General features: G+C 44.0%; 1 protein-coding gene across 1 annotated transcript in view; it reads right to left on the bottom strand.

Annotated features, from left to right (window-relative positions):
• The window catches only part of AGXT2 (alanine--glyoxylate aminotransferase 2), a 42706-nt gene that overhangs the window by 1175 nt on the left and 14632 nt on the right, over window positions 1–26899 (bottom strand). Inside the window, 8 exon segments of the mRNA NM_001075821.2 lie at window positions 5092–5190; window positions 11348–11497; window positions 13272–13363; window positions 14806–14938; window positions 17870–17962; window positions 18526–18626; window positions 22863–22956; window positions 23636–23729. Of these exon segments, the coding sequence (NP_001069289.1) occupies window positions 5092–5190; window positions 11348–11497; window positions 13272–13363; window positions 14806–14938; window positions 17870–17962; window positions 18526–18626; window positions 22863–22956; window positions 23636–23729 (856 nt within the window).

The following is a 26899-nucleotide window of genomic DNA, read 5'->3' as shown; positions in this document are numbered from 1 at the left end:
CCAACAGACAGCTGAGAAGCGGTAAAGAAACTCAAGCTGCTGGTGCACAGACACACCAAGTAAAGCAGAGTCCTGCTTCTGCTGGAGCCCTAAACGTTCAGGTCCTCTGTCATCCCTGGCTCAACTCCTGCACCCCTCACTCTATTTCACAACACTCTTGCCTCATGCTTCTCAGAGGCTGTCAGGCAAGAGCGCTCTGTAAATTTGCTCGCTCCCATGTGCATTCTTATATTCTTGCCTGAAGGTTCAGAGAATGAGCTGTCTCTAGTATTCGACTCCAAATTTTCCACCTGTGCCTTTGGCCCACGAAACGACATTCACCTCCCCTCCAGGAAACGTCTCTGCATTCACTTGCATCTTCACCTCCTCCTCAACTTCCCCTCAGCCTATAAATAAGCACACTTAAAGCTCTTGTAAATCGAATCCAAGCCACACATGCATGCATGCACACCAGGTCTCTTCAGTCATGTCTGGCTCTTTGTGACCCTATGGACTGTAGCCTGCCAGGTTCCCCTATCCATGGGATTCTCCAGGTAAGAGCTGTTGTTGTTGTTCAGTCGCCAAGTTGTGTCCGACTGTTTGCAACCCCATGGACTGCAGCTCGCCAGGCCTCCATGTCCCTTACCATCTCCCAGAGTCTGCCCAAGTTCATGTTCATTGCATCAGTGATGCCGTCCAGCCATCTCATCCTCTGATGCCCTTCTCCTTCCCAACAATAGGGATTTTTCCAATGAGTCATCTGTTCAAATCAGATGACCAAAATACTGGAGCTTCAGCTTCAGCATCAGTCCTTCCAGTGAATATTTAGGGTTGATCTCCCTTAAGAGTGACTAGTTTGATCTCTTTGTTGTCAAGGGACTTTCAGGAGTCTTCTCCAGCACCACAGTTTGAAGGCATCAATTCTTTGGCATTCTGCCTTCTTTATGGTCCAGCTTTCACAACAGTATGTGACCACTGGAAAGACCATAGCCTTGACTATATGGACCTTTGTTGACAGAGTGATGTCTCTCAACACACTAGGGTTTGTCATCACTTTCCTGCCAAGGACCAATCGTCTTCTGATTTCATGGCTGCAGTCACTGTTCTCTGTGATTTTGGAGTCAAAAAAGAGGAAATGTGTCACTACTTCCACCTTTTCCCCTTCTATTTGCCATGCAGTAATGAGGCCAAATGCCACTATCTACGTTTTTAAAAAATATTTAGTCTAAAGCTGGCTCTTTCACGCTCCTCCGTCACCCTCATCAAGATGTTCTTTAGTTCCTCTTTGCTTTCTAACATTAGAGTGGTATTGTCTGCATATCTGAGGTTGTTGATATTTCTCCCACATATTCTGATTTCCAGCTTGTAACTCATCCAGCCCAGCATTTCTCATGGTATACTCAGCGTATAGATGAAATAAACAGGGTGACAGCAGACAGCTGTGTTGTACTCCTTTCTCAATCTTGAAACATGCAGTCATTCCATACAGGATTCTAACTGTTGCTTCTTGACCCGCATACAGGAGATGGGTACATATTCCCATCCTCTAAGAGCTTTCCACAGTTTGTCACAATCCGCACCGTCAAAGGCTTTAGCGTAGTCAATGAAACATAGATATTTTTCTGAAATTCCCTTGCTTTCTCTATAATACAGTGAATGTTGACAATTTGATCTCTAGTTCCTCTTCATTTTCTAAACCCAGCTTGGACATCTGGAAGTTCTTGGTTCACTTAACACTGAACCTTCGCTCTTCCCCAGTAGCATATTGGACAACGTCAGACCTGGGGGACTTATCTTTTGGTGTCACATCTTTGTGGCCTTTTATATAAGTTCATAAGGTCCTCGCAGCAAGTACACTGGGGTGATTTGCCATTCTCTCCTCCAGTGGATCACATTTTGTCAGAACTCTCTGCTACGACCTGTCTGTCTTGAGTGGCCCTGAATGGCGTGCATTGAGTTCACAAGCCCTTTGCCATGACAAGGCAGTGACCCATGAAGGGGCCAGGCAAGAGTACTGGATACAAATAAAAATGTGTTGACCTTCCTGGTCCCTTCTAGCTACCATACAAACATTATCCTTCCTTTTATTATACTTAATAAATAAAAAGTCTGGTTGATGCTATTGGCCATTATCTTTTACTCTGCCTTCCCTCTATTCACATCTCAACCCAGTGCAGTCTGGTTTCTGTCCCACCAGCCTTCTGACTCCACTCTGACTAAAGCTACTAGTCACTTGCTGAGTGCAGAATCCAATGAGCACATCCCAGCCCTTATCCTTTCTGGTCTTCTCGTCTGCATTTAGCATTCCAGTCCCTCCCGCTTCCCGAACCTCTCCACTCTTGCTTCTATGGCCTCCCACTCTCCTCACAGCTCTGCCTGCTGTTGTTGTTTTTACATATTTATTTCTTTGGTTGTGCCAGGTCTTAGTTGTGGCATGTAGTTCCCTGACCAAGGATCGAACGCGGGCCCCCTGCACTGAGAGCGAGGAGTCTTAGCACTGGCCCATCAGGGAGGTCCCTCTCTGCCAGTGTTTTGTCTCCATCTGGGTACCTCTTATTCCACCTGCCCTTTAAATGCTGATATGACCCATGTGTCTCTCCTCACCTCTCTGCATTTCACATCCAGACTCCCTTCCCAGGAGATCTCCTCCACTCCCCACTTCTACGTTGATGACCTCCAAATTGTGATCCTCACCTTATTTTTTTCCTCTGATCTACAGACTTGTCTAAGAAGGAAAGGGAACAAGTCTGAAGCTGCACTTATCCTCACACTCCCTAAAGTAAGTTAGACCCGAGGGAGTCATCCCTGACGCTCCCCTTCCTTCATACCCAAGCCCTGTGCATTTCCCTGCCCGACTGCTCTCTGTTTCTCCTCTATCGCTACTGCTGCTGTTCAAGATCAAACAAAATCATCAGCCTCCACCTGCACTCCCTGTTTCCAGTCACGTCCCCTCAGCTTCGCCTTCCTCAGAGGACAGATTCAGAAATCAGGATGCCTGAGTCTGGATCCTGTGTGACTTGGGCACCTTCCTAGCTGTGCGACTTGGGCAACTTACTTAACCTCTCTGTGCCTGCTTTTCTTCATCTGTAAAATAAGGATAATAATGCTTATTTCATAGGTGTGTTGAGAGGATTAAATGAATCAATGTATGCAAAGAGTTTTCGAACAGTGTCTGAAAAGTAGTAAGACTTCTCATCTTTACTACTCACAGCCTCCCATCTCCTGCTCCAGTCCCATGGTATGTGTGTGTTTGTGTGAGTGTGTTTGTGTGTGTAGCTCTTCACACACTGCCATGTTTCTATGTGTGCTTTGAGAGTTTATCACTGTTTAAGGCTCAGCCTAGCCAGAAAAGCTGACCCAGGAGTCCCTTCTCTTTCCTCCTATACTATCCCTTTTTATGGTTATCCGCCAGCTTCCTATATTGTATTATAATTTCCTGTTTATGCCTTTCTCCCCTGCCAACTCCATGGAGGGAAGGATAAATCTTATTTATCATTGTAGCTTTTGTATCCAGCCTACCAGTGGCTCCTTAGCACTTACGTGTGTGCCAGGTAACTAAGGAATAACGAAGCAAGTAAACAATGAATTGTTTCCTATCTTATTTCATAAGTAGCCCATCTTGGGATTTTGAATCATTAATTTTCTCTGATTCATATGGAAAAATATCTAGGACCAGGACTAGACAAAACAGCATTTCCAGGCAAAAGTGCTCCTCTGGTTTTGTTTGCTATGGTTTGGTTTGGGCTGGGAGAGCTTTCAGTCTCTTTGTTTACAAGCTGATGGGAAGCTAAGGAAAAGCTGCAGAAACAAGAGGACCCAGACCTGTTTCCTTAAGTGGAGGGGGTGCGGAGGGTCCAGAGCACAGGTGGCAGATCCAGATCTGAACAGGAGGGATGACTCGTTCTCCCTAACCTTTAGGAGAGGTGGGAAATGGCTCTGACAGAGAAGCGTCTGCAGGGACCTTGCCTAATAGCTTCCATTTTCCCTAAGAAGCATCGGTCAAGAGTGCTTGCTGAAATAGACTGAGGGGCAGAATGGAGCAGAGAGACTAGGAAGGATGACCCATGTTTGAAATGGGAAAGAAAGAGGCCAAAGGCCAAGGACAACTTAGGGGAGGAACAGGCGTGACCCTAAATCTTTAATCTCTGTCCTGGAACACATTCCTGGAGAGGGTCCTGGGATGTGAGAGATGGAGTGGGCAGCTCACTGTACAGCAGTAGCAGCCCCTGCCCACGGCAGGGCCACACCAGGGTCCGGACTGCAGGGTTGTGCTTGGCTTTTCCAGGAGTTTGGGGCAGGGAGAGCTTGGTCTCTGCCTTTCCCAGCCTGAAGGAAAAGGGCCCTGGGAGTGGCTGCTCTTGAGTTCTTCATCAGGGACCCAGCCAGGGTGGTCCCCCGCCTCCTCCACAGGGTCACCTGGGCTGCCAGCACTGTGACATTGCTCCTGGCCACAGCGGCCACTAAAGCTTGGTAGACTGGGATTCACAGGGTTAGAGTCTAGCACTGAGTTCAAAATAACTAGGATTGCTTTTACAGGGGTCAGAACTAATTCATACATGAGACAAGCTATTTATGCATGACTGTTATGACACTGTTATAACCCGTCCTGTAAGTCCTCTGGTTTGTCAGTGCAGTCCGTTTCTGCCACCTTAGACTGTCCCCTGTGTCCATTGCCCGCAGAACAGTGGGAACCAAACCATTTGGCATGGCGCCCTCTAGTGGCCTAAAGGTATAACTGTCCCTTTCTTTTGTAAACATCTGAGGTGTAAAGGCTGGGCTTCCCTGGTGGCTCAGATGGTAAAGAATCTGCCTGCAATGTCGGAGACCTGGGTTCAATCCCTGGCTTGGGAAGATTCCCTGGAGGAGCGCATGGCAATCCACTCCAGAGTTTTTGCCTGGAGAATTCCATGGACAGAGGAGTCTGGTGGTCTACAGTCCATGGGGTCACAAAGAGTCAGACTCGACTGAGTGACTAAACACAGCACCCAGCAATGAGGCCTAGACGAAGTGGAACTGGGTTCTCCTCTCACAGGCGTGAAGGTAAGGGACCAGTGTCGGGACATTAGGAGATGCCTACCTAAACTGATAGGTAAAGACCAGCCTTTTTCTTACCTGAGAGAAAAGGCCGCCTCTGCCAATCAGAAGCCCCATGCATTTGCAGTCGTGGTGGATTTGATTTACTTCTTCACGGGGAAGAGGCTGGTGGCTCTCCTGTAAATACATTAAAAGAATATTCTATGTTTGACATTTGAACAATTAAAGACATTATTTCTAAGAGAAATTAAATCCCACTGCTGGGCATACACACTGAGGAAACCAGAATTGAAAGAGACACATGTACCCCAATGTTCATCGCAGCACTGTTTATAATAGCCAGGACATGGAAGCAACCTAGATGCCCATCAGCAGATGAATGGATAAGAAAGCTGTGGTACATATACACAATGGAGTATTACTTAGCCATTAAAAAGAATACATTTGAATCAGTTCTAATGAAGTGGATGAAACTGGAGCCTATTATACAGAGTGAAGTAAGCCAGAAAGAAAAACACCAATACAGTATACTAACTCATATATATGGAATTTAGAAAGATGGTAACAATAACCCTGTATACGAGACAGCAAAACAGACACTGATGTATAGAACAGTCTTTTGGACTCTGTGGGAGAGGGAGACGGTGGGAAGATTTGGGAGAATGGCATTGTAACATGTATAATATCATATATGAAACGAGTTGCCAGTCCAGGTTCGATGCACGATACTGGATGCTTGGGGATGGTGCACTGGGACGACCCAGAGGGATGGTATGGAGAGGGAAGAGAGTTCAGGATGGGGAACATGTGTATACCTGTGGCGGATTCATGTTGATATATGGCAAAGCCAATACAATATTGTAAAGTTAAAAATAAATAAATGAAAGCAACTGAAGCAATCAATGCTCTACCCTCCCTCTCAATCTCTCTCCCCCTGTAATTGAATAAAGCTGTTAATTTCTGGATAGGATTTATTTTGGGGGGTGGCATTATTAAAAATATCTGTTTTTTTATCCCAATTCATTCCAGATTCCCAAAGACAAGATGAAGTTGAATGCAGATCGCCAGTGAATCTTGGCGCTGCAGGTGGTTACCCCAGGAGGTTGATTCTGTAATAGCCATATTTGCAGCCTGCTTTATTTGTGTGGAAATTGTCCTCAACTCTTCACTTGGTTTTGTCCCTGTAAAAAGTTCATTTCAGAGTCCAGGAAATGGCTCAGAAGTTGCACAAGGGCACAAACAGCCCAAGCTCTCCCTGAGCCACAGCACAGCCAGGGCAGCTACAGTGGGGCCCTATGTCCTCGTCGTCCCTCCTTGTGGAATTTGCACTTTTTCACCCAAGACTTACTACTCCAGGGTCAGGAGAGGTAAGCTCTCTGGAAACCCAGCGGTTGTTTCAGGTCACATGGCATCTGAAGGTGGTGACTACTTGTGGGCCCAGGCTTGCCAGCACCCATCTGATGACATTGGACTGGGGATACCAGTGCTCCCTCTGTAGTCAAGTCTGACCCTGAATCTGCATCATCTGGAAGCCATTTTGAACTACAGGCATTTAGACCTCAGGTCAGGCCTATTGATTACTTGGGGTAGGGCTTTATTTAGTCGTTAAGTCATGTCCCGCTCTTTTGCCACCCCAGGGACAGTAGCCCGCCTGGCCGTCCTGTCCATGAGATTTCCCAGGCAAGAATAATGGAATGGGTGGCCATACCCTTCTCCAGGGGATCTTCCCAACCCAGGGATCAAATCTACACCTCTTAATGTCTTCTGCTCTGGGAGGCGGGTTCTTTACCACTAGCACCTTACCACGATCCCACCTTAACACTATGTGCTGTGTGCTAAGTCGCTCAGTCACGTCCAACTCTTGTGACCCCAGGGACTGTAGCCCACCAGGCTCCTCTGTCCGTGGGGATTCTCCAGGCAAGAATACTGGAGTGGGTTGGTATTTCCTTCTCCAGGGGGTCTTCCTGACTCAGGGATTGAACCCGCACTGGCGGGTGGATTGTTTGCCACTGAGCCACCTGGGAAGCCTGTAGAGCAGGGCTTCGGCATCTGTGTTTGTAAATGCTCTTCAGATGCTGGGCTGTGATCCCTCAGTTGTGAGCGCTGAGCCCTGTCACTGCCACTGGCCTCTCTTCTGTGGCACAGCCCTGAGAGCATCAGCACTGGGTCTGGCTCTCTAGCTTCAAAGGCATGATCCTGGCTCATGGGCCAGCCTCTGCGATCCCTGCGAGGTGGAGGAGGGCTCCCTCCCATGCTCCCAGCTTCATTTTTCTGCTCTGCGCTTTCCATCTGCCTTCCCATAGGCTTGGGTATCCACCCCCTTGCCCCATCCACCCTGAATCCTTTCCTGGTTAGGTGTCAGTGGCTGAGCACAGACTCAGACTGTACCTTCCAGAGAGGTCTATATTCTCAGTCTGTTGTGAAGCTTTAAGACTAGGAAAATATTATTCAAATGTTCAGACAAGAAGAGGACCCATGATGGGATAAAAGACTAGGATCACCTCACTGATCCAAAATGTTGTCCTGCTTGTCCCTGAGGCTCTCATGAGGGAAGACTAAAACACGGCAATATAATTTAGGGCTAAATGGTAAAAGGGCTTCCTGGGTAGCTCAGCTGGTAAAGAATCCACTTGCAATGTGAGAGACCTGGGTTCAATCCCTGGCTTGGGAAGATCCCCTGAGGAGGGTGTGGCAACCCACTCCAGTATTCTTGCCTGGAGAATCCAGAGGAGCCTGGTGGGCTACAGTCCATGGGATCACCAAGAGTCACACACGACTGAGCACCTAAGCACAGAACAGCACAAACTGTAGAAACTAGAAAGAAGTCGAGTATGGTTTAGGGGATGAGAGTTCAGAGGTCAGGAAGGGTTCCTGAGGGGCAGCTGGGTTGCTGGGGTCTGGGTGGCCATCAGGGGCCTGGGGAGGGACTTTAGTCTCACCCTGGTCTGAGCCAGCTCCCTCTCTGCTCCTCTGTCCTTTTTTATCACTCCCTAGCCTCAACTGCCAAGACTAACTGACCATCTTGTAGGCATATGCAGAGAAAAGCATGGTTGAAAAAATCTAATAAGGCAAAGCCACAGGACAGCCTGACCCGGCTCCGTGCTTGAACCTAAGTTCCACCAGCCCCGTAATCAAATAGGCATGTTAGTAGCTAGCCTCTTCTTGACGGTATAATGTAGCTTCCTGTTTATTTTGTTTTTGTTTTTCAACTTGTTTTGAGAGGGTAGGTTTTCATTTAAACAATATAAAAGTATTCACGGTTATTGGGAAAAACTCCTTAAAGCAGTATGGACATGCATTTAGTAAAAATTGGAAGTTTCTCTTCCTAAAATCCTACTCCTAGGGACACTGCCTGTTAGTAATTTGGTGTGAACGAGACAAATTTTTTATGCATACAGATGCATTTAAATGCACATTTTAAAAATAATTCATCCTTTATAATGTTTTGCATTTGTTTTGAACAATTTACAACGTATCCTGAACATCTTTCCATGTCAGTGTATCTGGACCTAGTCTCATTCTATTTTTTTTAAATAATTAATTTATTTTAATTGCAGACAAATTGCTTTACAATATTGTAGTGGTTTTTGCCATACATTGACATGAATCAGCCATGGGTGTACACATGTTCCCCACCCTGAGACCCCTCCCACCTCCCTCCCCATCCCATCCCTCAGGGTCATCCCAGTGCACCAGCCCTGAGCATCCTGTCTCATGCATCGAACCTGGATTGGTGATCTGTTTCACATATGGTAATATACATGTTTCAGTGCTATTCTCTCAAATCATCCCACCCTCATGGACCTAGTCTTTTTAAAGACTGCCTAGTATTTTGTCGCTTGTTGGTAGAGCAATTTGTTTCATCTCCTATTTTTGGACATATATGTGATTTTCTATTTTTGTTTATGATTATAAAAAATATTGCAAACACCCTCACTTATTTATATCTACACACATCTGTGAATATTTCTCTAGGACACATCTCTATAAGTGGAATGGCTAGGTCAAAATGTATACATTTAATCTTACAGACACAGATGAATTTCTGTCCAAAGGGCTGTATCCAGTTCACATCCTTACCAATAGCACATGGGAGTTTTAAATCTGGGTTATATTGTTCAGCATCAATACATCATATACATCAATACAGCATCAAAGTCAAGTTCTGTACTGTTTCAATTACATGAAAGTGGTCTGAAGTGTTGCAGGGGCCTGAAATCAATCAATTAACACTGGTAAAGTGCTCACCATCTGTGTATTTCCTGGCCTCAAAAGCATATAATTTACATAGGAAAAAAAGATGTTGATACTTGAAAATCGAGTCAACAAGTACATGATTTGAAAGATCCTTTCAAAGGAGCTCTTTAGACAGGGAGTAGGAGAGGGATTCTCTGAAGGCTGGAGTCCCTTTAGACAGGAGAAGCAAAGGCAAGCTTAAAGAGGAGGTGTGGGGAAGAGTCAGATCTTGAACAAGGCTAGGATTTTCAAAGCTAGAGACAGAGAAGAGAGTATCATATTCCATGACTGGGGAAAAGTTTGAGCAGTATTTGAATGTACTGTCATTGAGGGGACAATGGATAGAATTAGCGATAGAGAAGTTCCTTCAGACCCCATGCTTACAACTACTGAAGGGCAGAGAGAAGAGGAAAAAAGCTCATTCTATATATACTATTTTATAGCCTGTCTTATTTTTTCCATAATACAGTCTGCACATCTTCCCATGTCACACATATTTCTGTGCCACATAGGATGGATGTACCATCACTTAGCTTGTTTGGTATCAGTGGCCATTTGGGAGAATTCTGATGTTTTACCAGGACAACCCAAGACCTGATGAGTGTCTCTGTCCACATGTCTTGAAGCACACAGTCATTGGGTTTGGACTAGCGGGGAAGGGAAGAGTGCCTCCTCTCTCATGGGGCTTTCCTCGGGGGATTCTGGGCTTTGAGGAGCCTAGACATCCTTGAGGGAGCTCCTGGGTTGGGAGAGGACTCGTCTGAACTTTAGAACAGCCTTTTTGACAGGGCCCCAAGCTGAAGATGTGGATGTCACAGCTTGTGAGCCAGAGGGCCCGATTTTATATTGCAGTACTCTTCCTGTTGTCTTCCCGTAGCTTTAAAATCTTAATTAAACATTCCAGCCTTGTACTGTCTCTGCTGTGTGGTGTTAAGGGAAAAGTCTTATATCCATGGTCTGGGCTGAATATTGAAAGAATTGAGCATCAGACCTTCTAAATTAGGATGGCATGGTGACAGCAGATAGCAAGACATCTCCCATGGATAAGAATTAGGGGGAAGGCATTGATCTGACTATTCCTTCCCGTGCCAGAATTCTCCTGCTCTCGCTCTCCTCTGAGGATATAGATTTCACTTTTATGGAGGATTGGGATGATTTCCTACTGACATGGACCCTAGGGGCAGCAGGAGGAACTGTGGGAAAGATTTGAAAAACATGGTGAAGAAAGAATCAATAAGACTTCACATTAGAAATAAGGAGAGAGAAGGAGCCACAGATTATTTGGTGGTTTTGAAGCTGGGGAATTGGGAGAAGAATGGAGATACAGAACAGAAACAGTGACCTTGGGAAGAATCACTGGCTTAAGAGAAAATACTAAATTCAGTTGTCATATTGAGTTTGAGGTCACAGTGGGGTATGTCATCAGAAAGTCACATTCCACCTGGTTACCTGAGAGATTAAAGTCCATTCACAAATAAATACAAAACCCTATAAATCTTTAACATCCTCACCCAAACCATCACCACAGCCTTCTCCTGGCCCTTTTCCCTGCTACTAGCTCTCTGGGCTGCCTGTCCCTCCCCAAATAATTCTCCCCTTCTTTGTATTTCCAATGCAAAATATTCAGTCATTGCCGATGCTCTTTGCCTACTCTGGCAAGAATACCATCAGCTCCCTCTTCCACATTCTCCTCCTCACTCCTCTAGCACTCTCCATGTTTATACTCAATGCTCTCTGTCACCATCAGTTGCTTCAGTTGTGTCTGACTCTTTGCAAACCCCATAGGCTGTAGCCAGCCAGGATCCTCTGTTCATGGGATTCTCCAAGCAAGAATACTGGAGCGGGTTGCCATGCTCTCCTCCAGGGGATCTTTCCAACCCAGGGATCAAACCCATGTCTCCTGCATTGGCAGGTGGATTCTTTACCACTGAGCTGCTGGGGAAGCCCCAACTCTCTCTATTCATTTCTAATGAGCTTCACTGAGTCTTGTAGTCCTTGCCGGCTCTATCTCTGAATGAATGAGCTTGTAGCCGAGGCTTCCTGCCTTAACTCTTGCTGCCCCAAGAAGCCACAGAGAGACCAGTAGATCACCACCTACCTTATCCTTCACCATTTCTATTCCTATCATGAGACCTTTGCCTCGGACATCTCCTACAATTTCAAATTCATCCCGCAGCTTAGCCAACTTCAGCAACATATAGGTGCCAACTTCTTGGCTATTTTCTTGTAGATTTTCTTCTTTAATCACCTGTTGAGAAAAAGCCCCAAATGACTTTCTATTTAAACAGTTTCAAAAGGGACTGAGAAATAAATGTATGTGACCTGTTTACAAAACTTGAGACAAATGGAACCCGAGGTCATGTGACCATACCTTGTCTCATAGAAAGATCTGCTGTAGGGAGAAAAAAAGGCTTGGTAGAGGGAACACTTCCCTCATACCTTTCTCATCTTCAGGAGTGGGTAAACATTTAGGGAAAAATAAGAGACTCTGTGTGGGCCCAGAGTCAGGGCACCTGAGATATAAAAGGATTTTCACCTACTTCCGCTCACAGCAGAGATCTGTGATTCTTTTCTTTTTTAAACTTTTTATCTTGTACTAGAGCTGACTAACAATGTTGTAATCATTTCAGGAGAACAGCATAGGGACTCAGACATACATATACATGTATCCATTCTCCCCTAAACTCCCCTCCCATCCAGGCTACCACATAACATTGAGCAGAGTTTCCTGTGCTATATAGTAAGAGACCTGCAATTCTGGACCACATATGAGCAGTACAGTATATTTATAAGCAGCCAATAGTAACTGCATGACTGCAGGCAGAACTTGATGTTTTTAAGACCTCCTTGTTCACCTACATCCTACTTGCCAAATTGTTTGAGGTGACACAGCACTTTTAACACTAGTTCTTTAGAACACTAGTTGGCATTTCTACAGAATGAAATAAATGTCACATCCTACCCACACTTTCTCTTTTTGAGATTTAGTCATATTTGAATATACTTTTTAATTAGAAAGGGCAGCTTTTACTTATTTTTATTGAAAAATACTTAAAATTTTTTTTTTGAATAAGTGAAACATGTGCTTTGTTCAAACACCACAAAGTACAGAATCAAAGAGCAGAATGAGCCTCACTGATCCCTGTCCTCCAGCCACTGTTTCCCTCCCCACAAACAACCACTGTTAATAATTTCTTGTGCAGTCTTTCAGAAACTATGTTACACTTATTTAAAGTGCTATTATGCATGTAATACATGCATGCTAAGCCCCTTCAGTCATGTCCGACTCTTTGTGATGCTATGGACTGCAGCTTGTCAGGCTCCTCTGTCCAAGGCATTTTCCAGGCAAGAGTACTGGAGTGGGTTGCCATGCTTCCTCCAGAGGATCTTCCTGACCCAAGGATTGAACCCACATCTTTTATGTCTCCTGCATTAGCAGGGGAGTTCTTTACCACTAGCACCAAGTGCTATTATTCATAGAATTATGCAAACCTTTTCCAACAGATGAGACCACAGGCAAAACTCAATGGGCTCGTGCTGAACCACAGCTGAATCACCTAGTTGGAATTGCATAGAAGTCATTTGCTCTTTTGTCTTTTCATTTATGACAGTACAACAAATGTAAGGAAGCATATACAAGACAGGACCAAAATTCACCTGACATCAAAAATTGCCATTGGTCACCATAAAACATAAAACATATGCCACCATCCATAAAACACCAATGAAACCACAAAAGAGATTTCAGTGCTACCAGCTAGCTAGGGGAATTCTTATGTTTCTCATATGTGTGAGGTTTATTATATGTTATTTCATATCCAATACTTGAAGCACTGATAGTAGATTTCAAAAAAAGGGAGAGGGAGCAGAATAATACCTGGAAATCTAAACTTAGATTCAGGGACTAGGAATTAACTCTCCACTTTAATTATGTCATGTGGTAGAGTCCTGATAATATGTGTGTAGTTTTGAAGTAGTTATTTGGTGAAATGAGTGGTGTTGACATAGCTGCTGGAACGTACCTCAAGCACTGCTGAACCAACGGCGCAGGCCATGGGGTTCCCTCCAAAGGTATTGAAGTGAAGCATGCGCTTGGTTAAGGACTTGGCAATATCTAGAGGGAGAGAACAAAAGGTGGATAACGAGTGACACGTCTGTAATTTCTCATCATGCCACTTGGGTTATATTTACTTTCATGTTGTAGAAAGGTGTTTACAATAGATTTCATGGCCTCCAATTCATGATAGTGATGTTATGGATGGAAGTGTCTCCCCCCTCAGGGATCCCCAACTCATATGCTGAAGCCCTAACCCCCAGTGCAACTCCCTAGAGGCAACTAAGGTCATAAGGGTGGAGTCCTAGTCCAATAGGATTGGTGCCCTCATAAGAAGAGGAGACACCAGAGCCCTTTCTCACTGCAGAAAAGGACTCATGAGGACACAGCCAGAGGGTCATCTGCAAGAGAGATCTCACCAGAACTCAAATGGGCTCTTACCCTGACCTTGGACTTTAGCCTCTTGAACGGTGGGAAAATAAATGTCTGTTGTTTAAGCCACCCAGCCTGCAATATTTTGTTATGATAGACCAAGCTGATGAATACAATAGATAGGGAAAAATTGCTTATTTACTCCAGGAGAAGTTTACTAATAAAATCTTCAATGTGTTGTGTGAATTGAAAAGTACTTTAAAACTTGATTTACAGGAACGTACATGAATCCTCATTAGTTAGCCTTTTTTCTGTATTCCACTCTTGGGACTAAGAAGGAAATATTTTTTAAAACTCTCATAGCAAGGATTTCATAACAATCTCCAGATGGTCTGAGGGTGAAAATATATATTCGGTTCATTATAGTTCACCTTCAACACCATCTTTCCTCATTTCATAAAAGCACTGAAATATTACAAGGCACTTAATTATCCTTTGGAGTTTCTCAAGTGTGCTTGCTATTGGTGGGAAAAATAAATGAAATAATCTTAAGATTTTCAATAATAAGTGGTTCGTAAAAGTATTCTCGGTAAAACTTCACTAAAACGGGTAATAAAAGTAATTCTAATGTTCATTTTATAGACTGTTCTAGCTAAGTGAGATTGTATTGTATTTAGTTGTTGATGATCAGCAGAGAAAACTATCACTCTGGAGGCTGAGTCTATAGCTCTTTGGGGTGGCAAGACTAAGTTGGAGTGTTCTTTAAGAATATGACTCCTTGGATACTTTAGCTTTAAACTTTATCTGGCTTCAGGTTGGTTAACACGGATCTCTTGTGTTGGATTTGGTTTTGTTTTTGTTGCCTAGATCTTGTCAATGTAGTAGAACCCTACATCTCAATGTGAGGCTGGGAGAATTGGTCTTCCCTACAGCAAAGAGCAAAAAGGGCTGGTTTTCTTCCATCTTTTCCACAGTCTGGCAGACAGACTGTTTCCCTTTAACATTACTTGGGAAATGCGTGTGTAGTTTCCATGACGGTCCCCAGCCCACACTAGGTACAATACACATGTTTTCTACGACTGGGGATGCAGGGGGCCCAGAAGCAGACACGAACTGCCCGTGGTTCCTACCTGGAGTTGTCACGACTGCTGCCATGGGAAAGCCATTCCCAATCCCTTTAGCCATGGTAACAATATCTGGCAGGACATCGTGTGTTTGGAAGCCCCAGAAGTGAGAGCCCAGCCTTCCAAATCCTGTCTGCACCTGATGGAAACAAATCCGAAATCACCGGGAACTTTCTGAGAAATGCTGATTTTCCTGACTCTCTGGTCTCTTTCCTTCTCTTCTATCTTCTCCTCCTTGACATCATCATCACCACCATCCTTGTACTATGATGGAAAAAGCACCATGCTTGAGCTTTTAGGCACCAAAAGCCATTTGCTAGCGTTGTGTGACTCTAGACATGTTTCTTAACTCCTCTGGACCTATGTTAGCTCTGTTGAGTGGAAACACTTAATAGCAATACATCACAGGGTTGTGGTGAGGGTTATATAAATAATGCATGTGAAAAACTTTGTTGTGATTAGCAATCCTGAATAAGGCCCCTCTGTGGGAAGGCTGCGTCTGCCCCATGCTGGATGAGGCAGTAACTACAGCATGCAGGCTGGCGCTGGGGCGTCTGCCATTCAGCCCAGACAGGCTGATTGGCCTCTTCCCTGTGGTGTCCTTTTCTTCCTGAGAATCAGTCATGAGGAGGACTCAGTGAAGCCGGTTAACTCAGGATGGAACTAAGCTGACCGCAGTTGTTCTGTTCGTGCTGTTTCCTTTTCCCAGAAGATCCTTTCCCTGCTCTGTCTCTCGCTAACGCCTCTTGTTCTTCAAAACATGGTTTCCTCACTATCTGGGCTAGGAAAATTTTCCTACAAGGCACCTAGGCTGCCATCAGAACCTCTCACCTTGGACTGTTATCACCAGAGTACATGTCTAATAGGGTTTCCCAGGTGGCGCTTGTGGTCAAGAACCCGCCTGCCAATGCAGAAGACACAGATGCGGTTTAGATCTCTGGGTCGGGAAGATCCCCTGGAAAAGGAAATGGCAACCCTCTCCAGTATACTTGCCTAGAGAATCCCATGAACAGAGGAGCCTGGCAGGCAGTCCATAGGGTTGCAAAAAGTCAGACATGACTGAAGTGTTTAGCATGCACACACTCACTTGTCTAATAACAGAGACTGTATCTCATTTTTCTCTTTATCCATAATATCTAGCAGAGTGCCTGATAAAAGTAGACACTAAGTGTTTGTAGAATGAATAAAAATGTGGCAGAAGTGCCTAACTAAATAAAGGCGCACAAATATTCCCATGCAAATTTCTGCCAGAGCCTTTTTTGGTGGTGGGTCCTTGATTCCCTTCTGGTTCTGTCTCTTGGACTGTCTCTCTCTCTCTCTCTACACATACTGCTCTTCTAGGATAGAGGTGTAGGCACTTGAAGCTGATTCTGAAATGCTCTTGAAAGAATAAGGGTCCTTCTCAGACTTTTTTTTTTAATTTTTCTGCTCTCTCCAAGGTGCTGTTGCAAAGGCGAATTTGGGGGTTACAATTAGATAAGAGTGAGCAACACAGGAGAAGAGCTTAGGTATGAGAATCAGACAGACCTGGGCTCGAATCCTGAGTCTCCTAGTTTTGAGTCCCTGAACACAAGCTGATGAATTTGCCCAAAAGAGAATGTAAGAAAGCTCATGGCAAATCCATCCAACTTGCCTGTCTATTTTCATTTTTTATTTCATCTAAGTACCATAAATAAATGGTAAAAAAAAAAAATCAGATTGCTTGGACAATACATGAAATTATGTAGGGCCATAAACCATGTGAGTCATCTAGGAGGTGTCAGTTCCATAGAATCTTTCAGTTGAACAGAGATGACTCATTCTAAGGTTCATAAACTCAAATGTCTTAGGAGGTAAGAAGCATATAGCCATGAGAGAAGCAGGCTAGGTCCACCTCTATGAATTGGAATGGGAACTATGTGTGCGAATGCCTTGCCTAAAAGCAGTCAATTTCAAATTTAAATCCAGCTTACGCCAGACCAGGAAAGACTGATGGCCCAATATGGCCCCATGCTAAGGCACTTCAGCTGTGTCTGACTCTTTGCAACCCCATGGCCCCAGGTTCCTCTGTCCATGGAATTCTCCAGGTAAGAATACTGGAGTGGGTTGCCATGCTTTCCTCCAGGGGATCTTCCCAACCCAGGGATTGAACCTGAATCTCTTAATGTCTCCTGCTTTGGCAGGCAGCTTCTTTACCACTAGCAGCACCTTGGGAAACCCTTATTGTAGATTCCAAATTCCTCATTTTATAGAAGGGAAAGCCAAGGTTAGCTGATTAAGAAGGCATGTGAGATCCCTGGGTGCAGCACTGGCTCTGCCCTCAGGAGTTTCTTCTGTTCCCACCTTTCCTGCCACCCTTTGTCTTTCTACACCACAGTTCAATCATTCTTGAAAGGCGGGTTGCCCAGTGGTTAGTGTGGTCTTTGAGTCTGGGTGTGAGTTCTGGCTCTGTCCCTACTAACAGCATGATCTTGACAGGCAAATTAACTATCTTGAACTTCAGTTCACTTTTTTTCCCCCAATTCAATTCAGTTTTTTTTTTTGGCTGTATCACACAACACGTGGAATCTTAGTTCCTTGACCAAGGATCAAAGCCACGGCCCCTGTAATGGAGGTGGGATCCCCAACCTCTCGACTGCCAGGGGAGTCCCTGGAACTACTTTCCAAATATCTGTGATTATGGCCCTCTTCTTAGAGGCTGGACTTTTTTTTCTAAGTGTAATTTCCAAACAGATTTTTTTTATGAATGCTGCTGGACTGTCTAATACTATTTTGGCAAAAGTTAAGATGAAAACTTGGTTGTGAGGTTAAACTAAGTTTAAGCTGAATTCAAATAGGAGTTTTAAAAGTATGTTGAAGAATGGCAACATCCTAGGCCTGTTATCTTATTTGATAGACTTCACTTGGGACGTTGACGTTCTAATCTAGTAACGAACTAGTCAGTCAATGAGAAAAAGATTCATTAACTTATACCCTCATCTTGGAATCTGCAAGTAGATGCTTTCTGCCTGGACTGCAGAGCAGGGTTTAGAGATTTCTCCCTGCGCTTTTCCTGTCCTGGCTCCATCACACCTACTCTGTGGCCACTCACTTCATCTGCAATGCACACGCCTCCCCGCTCGCGCACCAGCTCGAAGGCTTCCTTTAGAAACCCCTTCGGGTACTGAACAACGCCATTCACCCCCTGCAAAAGACCAAACCAAGAAGACCTAGAAAACAGCACAGGGCCTTGAAAGTATTAAAAAAAGAAACAACTGAAGACAGACCATGATCAATATTAGCATTAGTGATACTAGCAATTTTTGAAGCCGTTTCTAGAAATGTTTCAACTGTGAGTGAAAAGAAGAGCCATTCCTCTTAATGCCATGCCTTCTGGGAAATGGTTGCAAATGTGGTCTTTCCTGAGAGCAGAGAAAAACAGATTAAGGGGATTTAGTAAGATTACAGAACGGCTCACCCTGACAGTGTGGGTAATAAGCAACTGAAAACTGCTGGGGTTTTCTATTTTTACAGATTTACAAATTCAGTAGTTTCATCTATCTGTCTGTTCAGTCTGGGAGTACAGCAGATGGACTTTTAAAGGTCAGTTGAAAACCAGGGGCCTTCTTTTTTTCAAGGGGATGAGGAGAATGACATAAAGGGACATAACAGTGATCACTTAAATAATTTGGAAGTCACTAGAATGTATGAGTTAAAATTGATAATTTACAACTGAGTTCAGTTAATGTTTAAGGTTAACACACTTACTTGAATTGGCTCTGCAAAAAATCCAGCAATTGATTTGGCCACAGAAGTGCTCAGAGTATCTTTGAATTGTTCAATATACTGGTCTTTAGCTTGACAGCAGTCTGCAATAAACAAACAAACAAAACAAAACACAGTATTTGACGATGTGAGAAAGGCATCCAGAAGAATGGGGGGAAAACAGAGAAAAAAAGAAACCAGGATAGTAAATTGACTAGAGTCCCTCAAGATACAGCAAAGCAGGATATGGGGATATAGGTTTCTGAAACGGAAAGAGTCAGAACAACTTGTGCTTTGTTCTGAGCAGCAAGACTAGCCTAGCCACAAAGGTGTAAACAAGCCACTTCAGTCATTTCCATCTGTGGAAGAAACACCCCAGAGCGTCACTGAGTCTGGGAGAGATGGCTGTTTCACCTAAGGAAGCCAATTCTATCGACACGATAGATTTAATTCAGATGTAATTGCTATGTGGATTTGATTTATTTGGAAATAACTGTTTACCTTGTATTGCCACTTAATCTGATATACCATTTTAAAGCTACAAAGTATCTCAGTCTTTATGGTTAGTAAGTATGTAAGTAAGTATAAACATACTTACTAACCATATTAGTTAACTAACTAACTCCAATACTTTGGCTGCCTGATGCAAATAGCCAACTCATTGGAAAAGACCCTGATGCTGGGAAAGATTGAAGGCAGGAGGAGAAGGGGATGACGGAGGATGAGATGACTGGATGGCATCACCGACTCGATGGACATGAGTTTGAGTGAACTCTGGGAGATGGTAAAGGACAGGGAAGTCTGGCATGCTGCAGTCCATGGGGTCGTAAAGAGCTGGACACGACTTGGTGACTGAACACCACCACCAACAAATATGTTTATAGAACAATGAGAATTCTAAAGAGGAAAGTACTACAGTCATGTAACTTTCATCCATTGTCTGAGGGGAGCGGAAGCAGTCCCCTCTGGAATAGCAAATGTCCCAGAACTAGTGTGTCCACATATGAGAACCTTCAGAATTTTTATCCACACCTGTAATTTGGTGGGTAGCACCACATAATCTCTGAATCTAAACCCATATCCATGAATAGCAGAAGAAAGGCAGAGGGAGATATGAGTGTGATGGGGGTCTCTGGTGAAAGCCGTCAGGGAGGCAAGACACCATCTACCATCACGATGCTCACTTAGAGGCATGGATGTGGTCCTGTCTCCTGAAAGCTAGAGATAAGGAATAGAAACCTGCAGTTTTCACCATCAACAGTGAAGCATAAATATAGTTTATAGTTCAGCTCTTAAAAAGTGAGAAAAACATGACCTGGCCCCAAACATACTTTTAGGCTACATACGATGTTTGGAAAAGCTTGCTCGACAGCGTTCACTGATCTTTGGTGAACTGGAATCGAGGGCTCAGGGCTCTTCTTCCCTTTGAAGAAGGGAATCAATGAAAGGTATATCAAAACCAGAAAGTACACTTGTTAGCATCATTTATGTTGTTTGATGGGCAGGATATAGTAGACAAATGAATCTGTGCCCCTGGAGATTGAAATTTTCTATTTTTATTCAGAAAGGAAAAGAAAACAACCAAGGATGACCTTAGAGGATGAATTATACATATGTTCAAAGGATATAATTTGGGAATTTACCAAGACCATTTGTCACTTGAGAAATCCAAGTGTGGAGCAAAATCAACCCTAATGGCTTAAATTTGGACAAAACAAACCATGAAGAAGATTTTGCTTGAACCTGTGCTAGACCTTTTATAAATTTTTCCTCCACTGTGCACAAGTTCAGCAATGTGAGTCATCAGCTGTCACTGGTTTTTTCCTTCATTGGCTCATTGCTGTAAGTCCAGGTCAGGCCACCTCTGGAGAGAGACCTGGGGTAGTGGTGTCATCATGACAACATCAAGCAGGTGGAGAGGGACTGCTCTTCTGGATGTTATCCAGGAAATGGCATAAAGAGGGAAGTGTTTTCATTTTATCTGGTGGAAAGATAGAGTTCGGCTTCCCAGGTGGCACTTGCAGTAAAGAACTCGCCTCCTAGTGCAGGAGACATAAGAGATGTGGGTCCCATTCCTGGGTCAGGAAGATCCCCTGGAGGAGGGCATGGCAACCCACTCCAGTATTCTTGCCTGGAGAATCCCATGGACAGAGGAGCCTGGTGGGCTGCAGACCATGGGGTCGAAAAGAGTTGGACATGACTGAAGTGACTTAGCATGCATGCACACAAAGAGTTAAGCAAGAGTGAGGAGCCAAGAAAGAACAATTTTTAAGGAAAAGGGAGCTTGTGTTGCAAAAGGAGAAAGAGAAATGATGTGATCAGCATGAGGTTAGGAACATTGTGTGGGCAGTGGGTTGAGAGGTGCTTTTCATCCCAAGGTATTCTGACATTCAGGGACTGGAATGAACAGTTGGAAAGAAAACATCCTGAGGAGGGGGTGGAGGAGAAAATGAACTCTACCACACATATATTGGATTCTTGCCCAGGCTGATGAGGGGAGTGGTGACATCCTGCTGAGGTGAAAAAAATGCCCCCTCTCAAACCTGGTACCTTTATGTGTTCAGTGAGTGAACTCTAAGAGGACCTAAGAACTGGAAACTTCTCTATTCCAAGTAATTTATATGTTGGGATGTATTTACAAAGATATATAAATATGCCTTTTTACAGCAAAGACCCAACGCTTCTCAAGCCTAATAGCACTAGAGGAGGCTGATGTCACTTCTTGTATAAAGAGAGGGTATTAGCCTTGCCTCTTGAAGATATGAGTGAAGAGAACAGCTGACTTCAGATGTGCCGAGGACCACAGTTCCGAGAGGCAGAAATGTCTGTCTGTCACTGTTACTTAGCCTCCAGAGACCACTAGAGAGATGACCCTGGGGTCCTCGTATTATCAATACAAGGACCTCTGTCTCCTCCTGACAGAGGAGAAGGCTGAAAAGAGTGAGGAGGCAGAGGATTGAAGAGAGAGGGACACCGAGCCAGGAGGGAAGGGAAGGACCATGTCTCCTGCCTCCAAGGCTCTGCACTGATGTGCTTGAAGTTGAATGGACATCTGTGAGGTTCAGTCAACTGACTTTAGTTTTTGGTGCCACATGGTGGTGAGGTGCAGGCATAGTAGCCCTTGGCATTGCTACAGTCTGCCTGTCTCTACAAAAGCTCTCTTTTGGGGACCTTCTTGGTGTTACAGTGGTTAAGAGTCCATGCTGCCAATGCAGGGGCTGTGGGTTCGATCCTTGGTCAGGGAACTAAGATTCCACATGTGTGGTACAGACCAAAGATTTTTTAAAAAGACATCCCCATTAAAAAAAAGTTCTAAAAATTCTCTTCCTTGGTCTCAGGAAGGCCTGGAATACGGGGCCACCAGGGCAGATATTCCTGTCTACATTTCAAAGATGAGAAATAGGAGCTTCATCTTTCAGAAGGAGAGTTTGAGTGAAGTTTAAAACTTCCTCACGGTTTTATGTTCTGTGACTATAACATCTTGTTCTAAAGCTCATGCTTTCAGCCTCCCACCTCCACCATTATCCCATCTGAATTTTAAGGTGACTGTGAATTTTCTTACTTTCAAAGCTGATTTTTAAGGCTTCCATTCACCTTCTTCTTCTCAGCCCGGTGACTCACACTGTTTCATTAAAGATCTCTTGGCAGGAGAACTTCGTGCTTTCCTTGGGTGCTATTTGGGGGCAGTCACCCAAAGGGTCCTGCCGTGTGCTGACAAGCATGGGTGGGGCTTGCTGACAAATCAAGAACTCAGGCTGCTTCCAGGCCTCCGCTCCCTCATGTGAGGAAGTGGTAAAGAATGTAAATAACAACGCATTTGATGAATAACAGCTTTCCTGGTGAGAAGGTCTTCACAGTTTTTGAGAAGATGTCAACAGCCTTCAGGAACCACCTTCTGTTTTGACAAATACTCTCTTTGGCTGGTATTCTGAGTCCCTGGGGAACTTCTTGACTGGAGTTTCGAAATTTCTAGAAGTGTTTTTTCCGCTTCCTCCATTGGGAACTGGTGAATAATCCCCCCAACCTTGTTTTCCTATCAAATTGGGAACAGAACCATTGCTAGGAGAGCTGAGAGAGCGCCTCCAATGAAGCACTGGGTGACAGTGTTTCTGGCTTAGGTCTGATAAGGGTGAGATGCTGAGATGTGTTTCCTGACAGGGGATGGATGCTTTGATGGTATTGTGGTCATTGGCTATAAGGAGTGTTGGCTCAATGAGGAGTGACTTCCTAGTTGTATTTGCCATGACTTTTCCCTTCCCACTTTTTCCAATTTGCCTTTCTCCTCATTCCTTCCCCCTCCTGACCTTCCCCCACGTGCCTCCCTCCCCGCTCAGTTGGACCTGGCGCACAGCTGCACTTCCTAATTGTTTGCACTGGAGAATCTCGGCAGTGGCTTCCTCCCCAAGGGCCATGGAAAATGTCTGGGCACATTGTCTGCAAATGACAAAAGAGGGGATTTGGCAAGACATGAACACAAGACAGTCAATTTGGGGCAACATATGGTACCAATCAAGGCAAGAGGGCTTCTTAACTTGATACCAAGATTCCTTCCTTACTCTTCTCCCACTTAGGACAAAAACTTGATATTCAGCTTTGAAGAGAGAATTTTTTTTCTTGGAAATCAGTTATGAGGGCACTCTACAAAGGAAACTGATTTCTGTGTCTGCCTGGAAACAATTGGCTCAAGAGTTTGGTGGGTAATGGCATCTGAAAGAATGAGAATAATTAGGTACCTGATTCTGATGCTGAAAATGTGGGTACAGTGGATGAGAACAGAAGGTGAGTACAAGGATGAGTATACGGAAATTATATGCATTCAAGGCTCTGGGAACTTATTTCAATGCATTTATTTGTAACTGACTCAATTTTACTTAAAAACAAAACAAAATGTAAAAGCATCTCTAATAGTAAGTATTACTCAGACTCAGACTCTGAAGGTCTTTCTAACAAATGTCTCCTTTAAATGGTCTTTCATTTGATTAAGTCAAATTGAGGCCTTGATTAATCACAGGCTTCATATTAGTTTCTAGTCCTAATGACTGGAAAAATCTGATCAATGATTCCATACACCTAGGAGTCTTTAGAGAAACAAGGCAAAAATCTCAGAACTTACTGGTTGGCAGCCCATCCCATGAGGGAGGTCCATCTTATAGATGCCTACATTTGTCAAGCCAAGTGTGTAAGGACTGCATCCATGGTAGGCTCCTCTGCAGACAGAAAAGAGTGGGAGGACTGGGTTAAGTGTGCTTTCATTTGATCACTGGCCTGTGGAACACTGGGTTGGACAAAAAAGAAAATCCATGAAAGCTATGGAGATGAAAAAGAACACTATTGACCTACAACCTCAATGATCTCAAAGAAATCTTCTAAGCCTGTGTCAAATGAATTCACCTATTTATGTTTTCTACTAGCATCACAGATTTGAATCGTGACAGGAATTTTGGAGGCCATCTGGCTGAGAGCTCTGACCTTAGACCTGCCCTACTCTGTTCCTCTAAGCAATGAGACTCATCTTTTAGCATCATGCCAGAAATTATATATTCAACGAGTCTGCAAAGTGATCTCTTTGAGAAGATGAGTATTTGCTCCTGTGACGCGGCTGTCACTTAACATTTTTGGGGACTTTTCTTCAAGTGCCTCATAAGCCATTCTAGTCAGCCTAGAAGAAACTCGGGCTTTATTTCTGGAAACTGAAACAGTCATATTTATTACAAATTATCCTAATCTCTTGGTTTCAAATAAGTTTGGACAACTTCCCAAATCAAAATCACCCTTCAAAAAGGATTTAGGACTATTGAGACTACTCGAAGGAATGGTTATATATCCTGAAAGCGGAAACACAAACTACTATTGAACCCTAGTAGTACCAAGACTGCTCTGAACAGATCATGATTTATCTGGATATACATATTCTAGATGTTCAAGCTGATTTTTAGAAGAGGCAGAGGAACCAGAGATCAAGCTGCCAATATCCGCTGGATCATCGAAAAAGCAAGAGAGTTCCAGAAAAACATCTATTTCTGCTTTATTGACTATAAAGTCAATATTGCTTTGACTGTGTGGATCACAAGAAACTGTGGAAAATTCTGAAAGAGATGGGACAACCAGACCACATGATCTGCCTCTTGAGAAACCTATATGCAGGTCAGGAAGCAACAGTTAGAACTGGACATTGAACAACAGACTGGTTCCAAATAGGAAAAGGAGTACGTCAAGGCTGTATACTGTTACCCTGCTTATTTAACTTCTATGCAGAGTACATCATGAGAAATGCTGGGCTGGAGGAAGCACAAACTGGAATCAAGATTGTCGGGAGAAATATCAATAACCTCAGATATGCAGATGACTTCATCCTTATGGCAGAAAGTGAAGAACAACTAAACAGCCTCTTGATGAAAGTGAAAGAGGAGAGTGAAAAAGTTGGCTTAAAGCTCAACATTCAGAAAACTAAGATCATGGCATCTGGTCCCATCACTTCATGGGAAATGGATGGGGACACAGTGGAAACAGTGTCAGACTTTATTTTTCTGGGCTCCAAAATCACTGCAGATGGTGACTGCAGCCATGAAATTAAAAGACGCTTACTCCTTGGAAGGAAAGTTATGACCAACTTGCTGCTGCTGCTGCCAAGTCGCTTCAGTCGTGTCCGACTGTGCGACCCCATAGACAGCAGCCCACCAGGCTCCCCTGTCCCTGGGATTCTCCAGGCAAGAATACTGGAGTGGGTTGCCATTTCCTTCTCCAGTGCATGAAGGTGAAATTGAAAGTGAAGTTGCTCGGTCCTGTCCGACTCTGAGCAACCCCATGGACTGCAGCCTACTGGGCTCCTCTGTCCATGAGATTTTCCAGGCAAGAGTACTGGAGTGGGGTGCCATCGACTTCTCCGATGACCAACCTAGATAGCATATTAAAAAGCCGAGATATTACTTTGCCAACAAAGGTCCGTCTAGTCAGGGATATGGTTTTTCCAGTAGTCATGTATGTATGTGAGAGTTGGACTATAAAGAAAGCTGAGCACCAAAGAATTGATGCTTTTGAACTGTGGTGCTGGAGAAGACTCTTGAGAGTCCCTTGGACTGCAAGGAGATCCAACCAATCAATCCTAAAGGAAATCAGTCCTGAATATTCATTGGAAGGACTGATACTGAAGCTGAAACTCCAATACTTTGGCCACCTGATGAGAAGAACTGACTCATTGGAAAAGACCGTGATTCTGGGAAAGATTGAAGGCAGGAGGAGAAGGGGACAACAAAGGATGAGATGGTTGGATGGCATCATCAACTCAATGAACATGAGTTTGAGCAAGCTCTAGGAGTTGGTGATAGACAGGGAAGCCTGGCATGCTTCAGTCCATGGGGTTGCAAAGAGTCGGACACGATTGAGCAACTGAACTGAACTGAACTGAACTCTGCATTTAGAGAAAGTGAAAAATGGTACAACTGGCACTGTGAAATAAGTATATGGCTTCTTATCATAAGCAGAGATAAAAGTGAGTTCAGTGTCACATGGCAAAGCTTCTGGGGGTGCAGACCAGTCTTTCACTATCTGGCATAGGGTGCAGTCAATACCATTATATCTTTTTACTTTTAATTTATTCTTTTAAAATTTGTATTTTGTTTTGGAGCATACTGGGTGGTGATAGTAGTAAAGAACACACCTGCCAATGGAAGAGACATAAGAGACGTGGGTCCGATCCCTGGGTCAGGAAGATCCCCCGGAGGAAGGCATGGCAGCCCACTCCAGTATTCTTGCTGGGAAATCCCATGGACAGAGGAGCCTGGTGGGCTACAGTCCATTGGATTGCAAAAAGTCAGACACAACAGAAGTGACTTAGCGCACAGCACATAGTTGATTAACAATGTGTTAGTTTCTTTCTTTCTTTTTATATTCGCAGCATTTATTAAAAAAAACCTTTACTATGGACAACTTAGAAATATACAAAAGAAGAGAGAATATTACAATGACTCCCCCCTAGACAGCCATCATTCAGATTCAATAATGATCAATTTATGACCAGTCTATTTCATCTTTGTTGTTGTCATTGTTGTTTAGTAACTGAGTCGTCTCTGACTCTTTGTGACCCCATGGACTGTAGCTGGTCAGGCTCCTCTGTCCATGGGATTCTACAGGCAAGAATACTGGAGCGGGTTGCCATTTCCTCCTCCAGACAACATGTTAGTTTCTATACCATATCTTTAAAGTTAAAAAGCTGTCTTGTAGCCTTCTTTTTAATTTCATAGAGAATTTATGACATAACTAGGCTTCCAAACTCTTTATTAGTGACCTCAGTCAGGGACCCCTACTTGGATCAGGCCAATTTTTATGGTGCTATCCAGCCATAAAATTCATCTGATGGGTCCTACCCTAAAACCTGAAC

The sequence above is a fragment of the Bos taurus genome, chromosome 20 (genome assembly GCF_002263795.3).
Source record: "Bos taurus isolate L1 Dominette 01449 registration number 42190680 breed Hereford chromosome 20, ARS-UCD2.0, whole genome shotgun sequence".
Lineage (NCBI taxonomy): Eukaryota > Metazoa > Chordata > Mammalia > Artiodactyla > Bovidae > Bos > Bos taurus.
The sequence above is the reverse complement of the archived record's forward strand: the minus strand, read 5'-3'. Positions and strand labels throughout refer to the sequence as shown.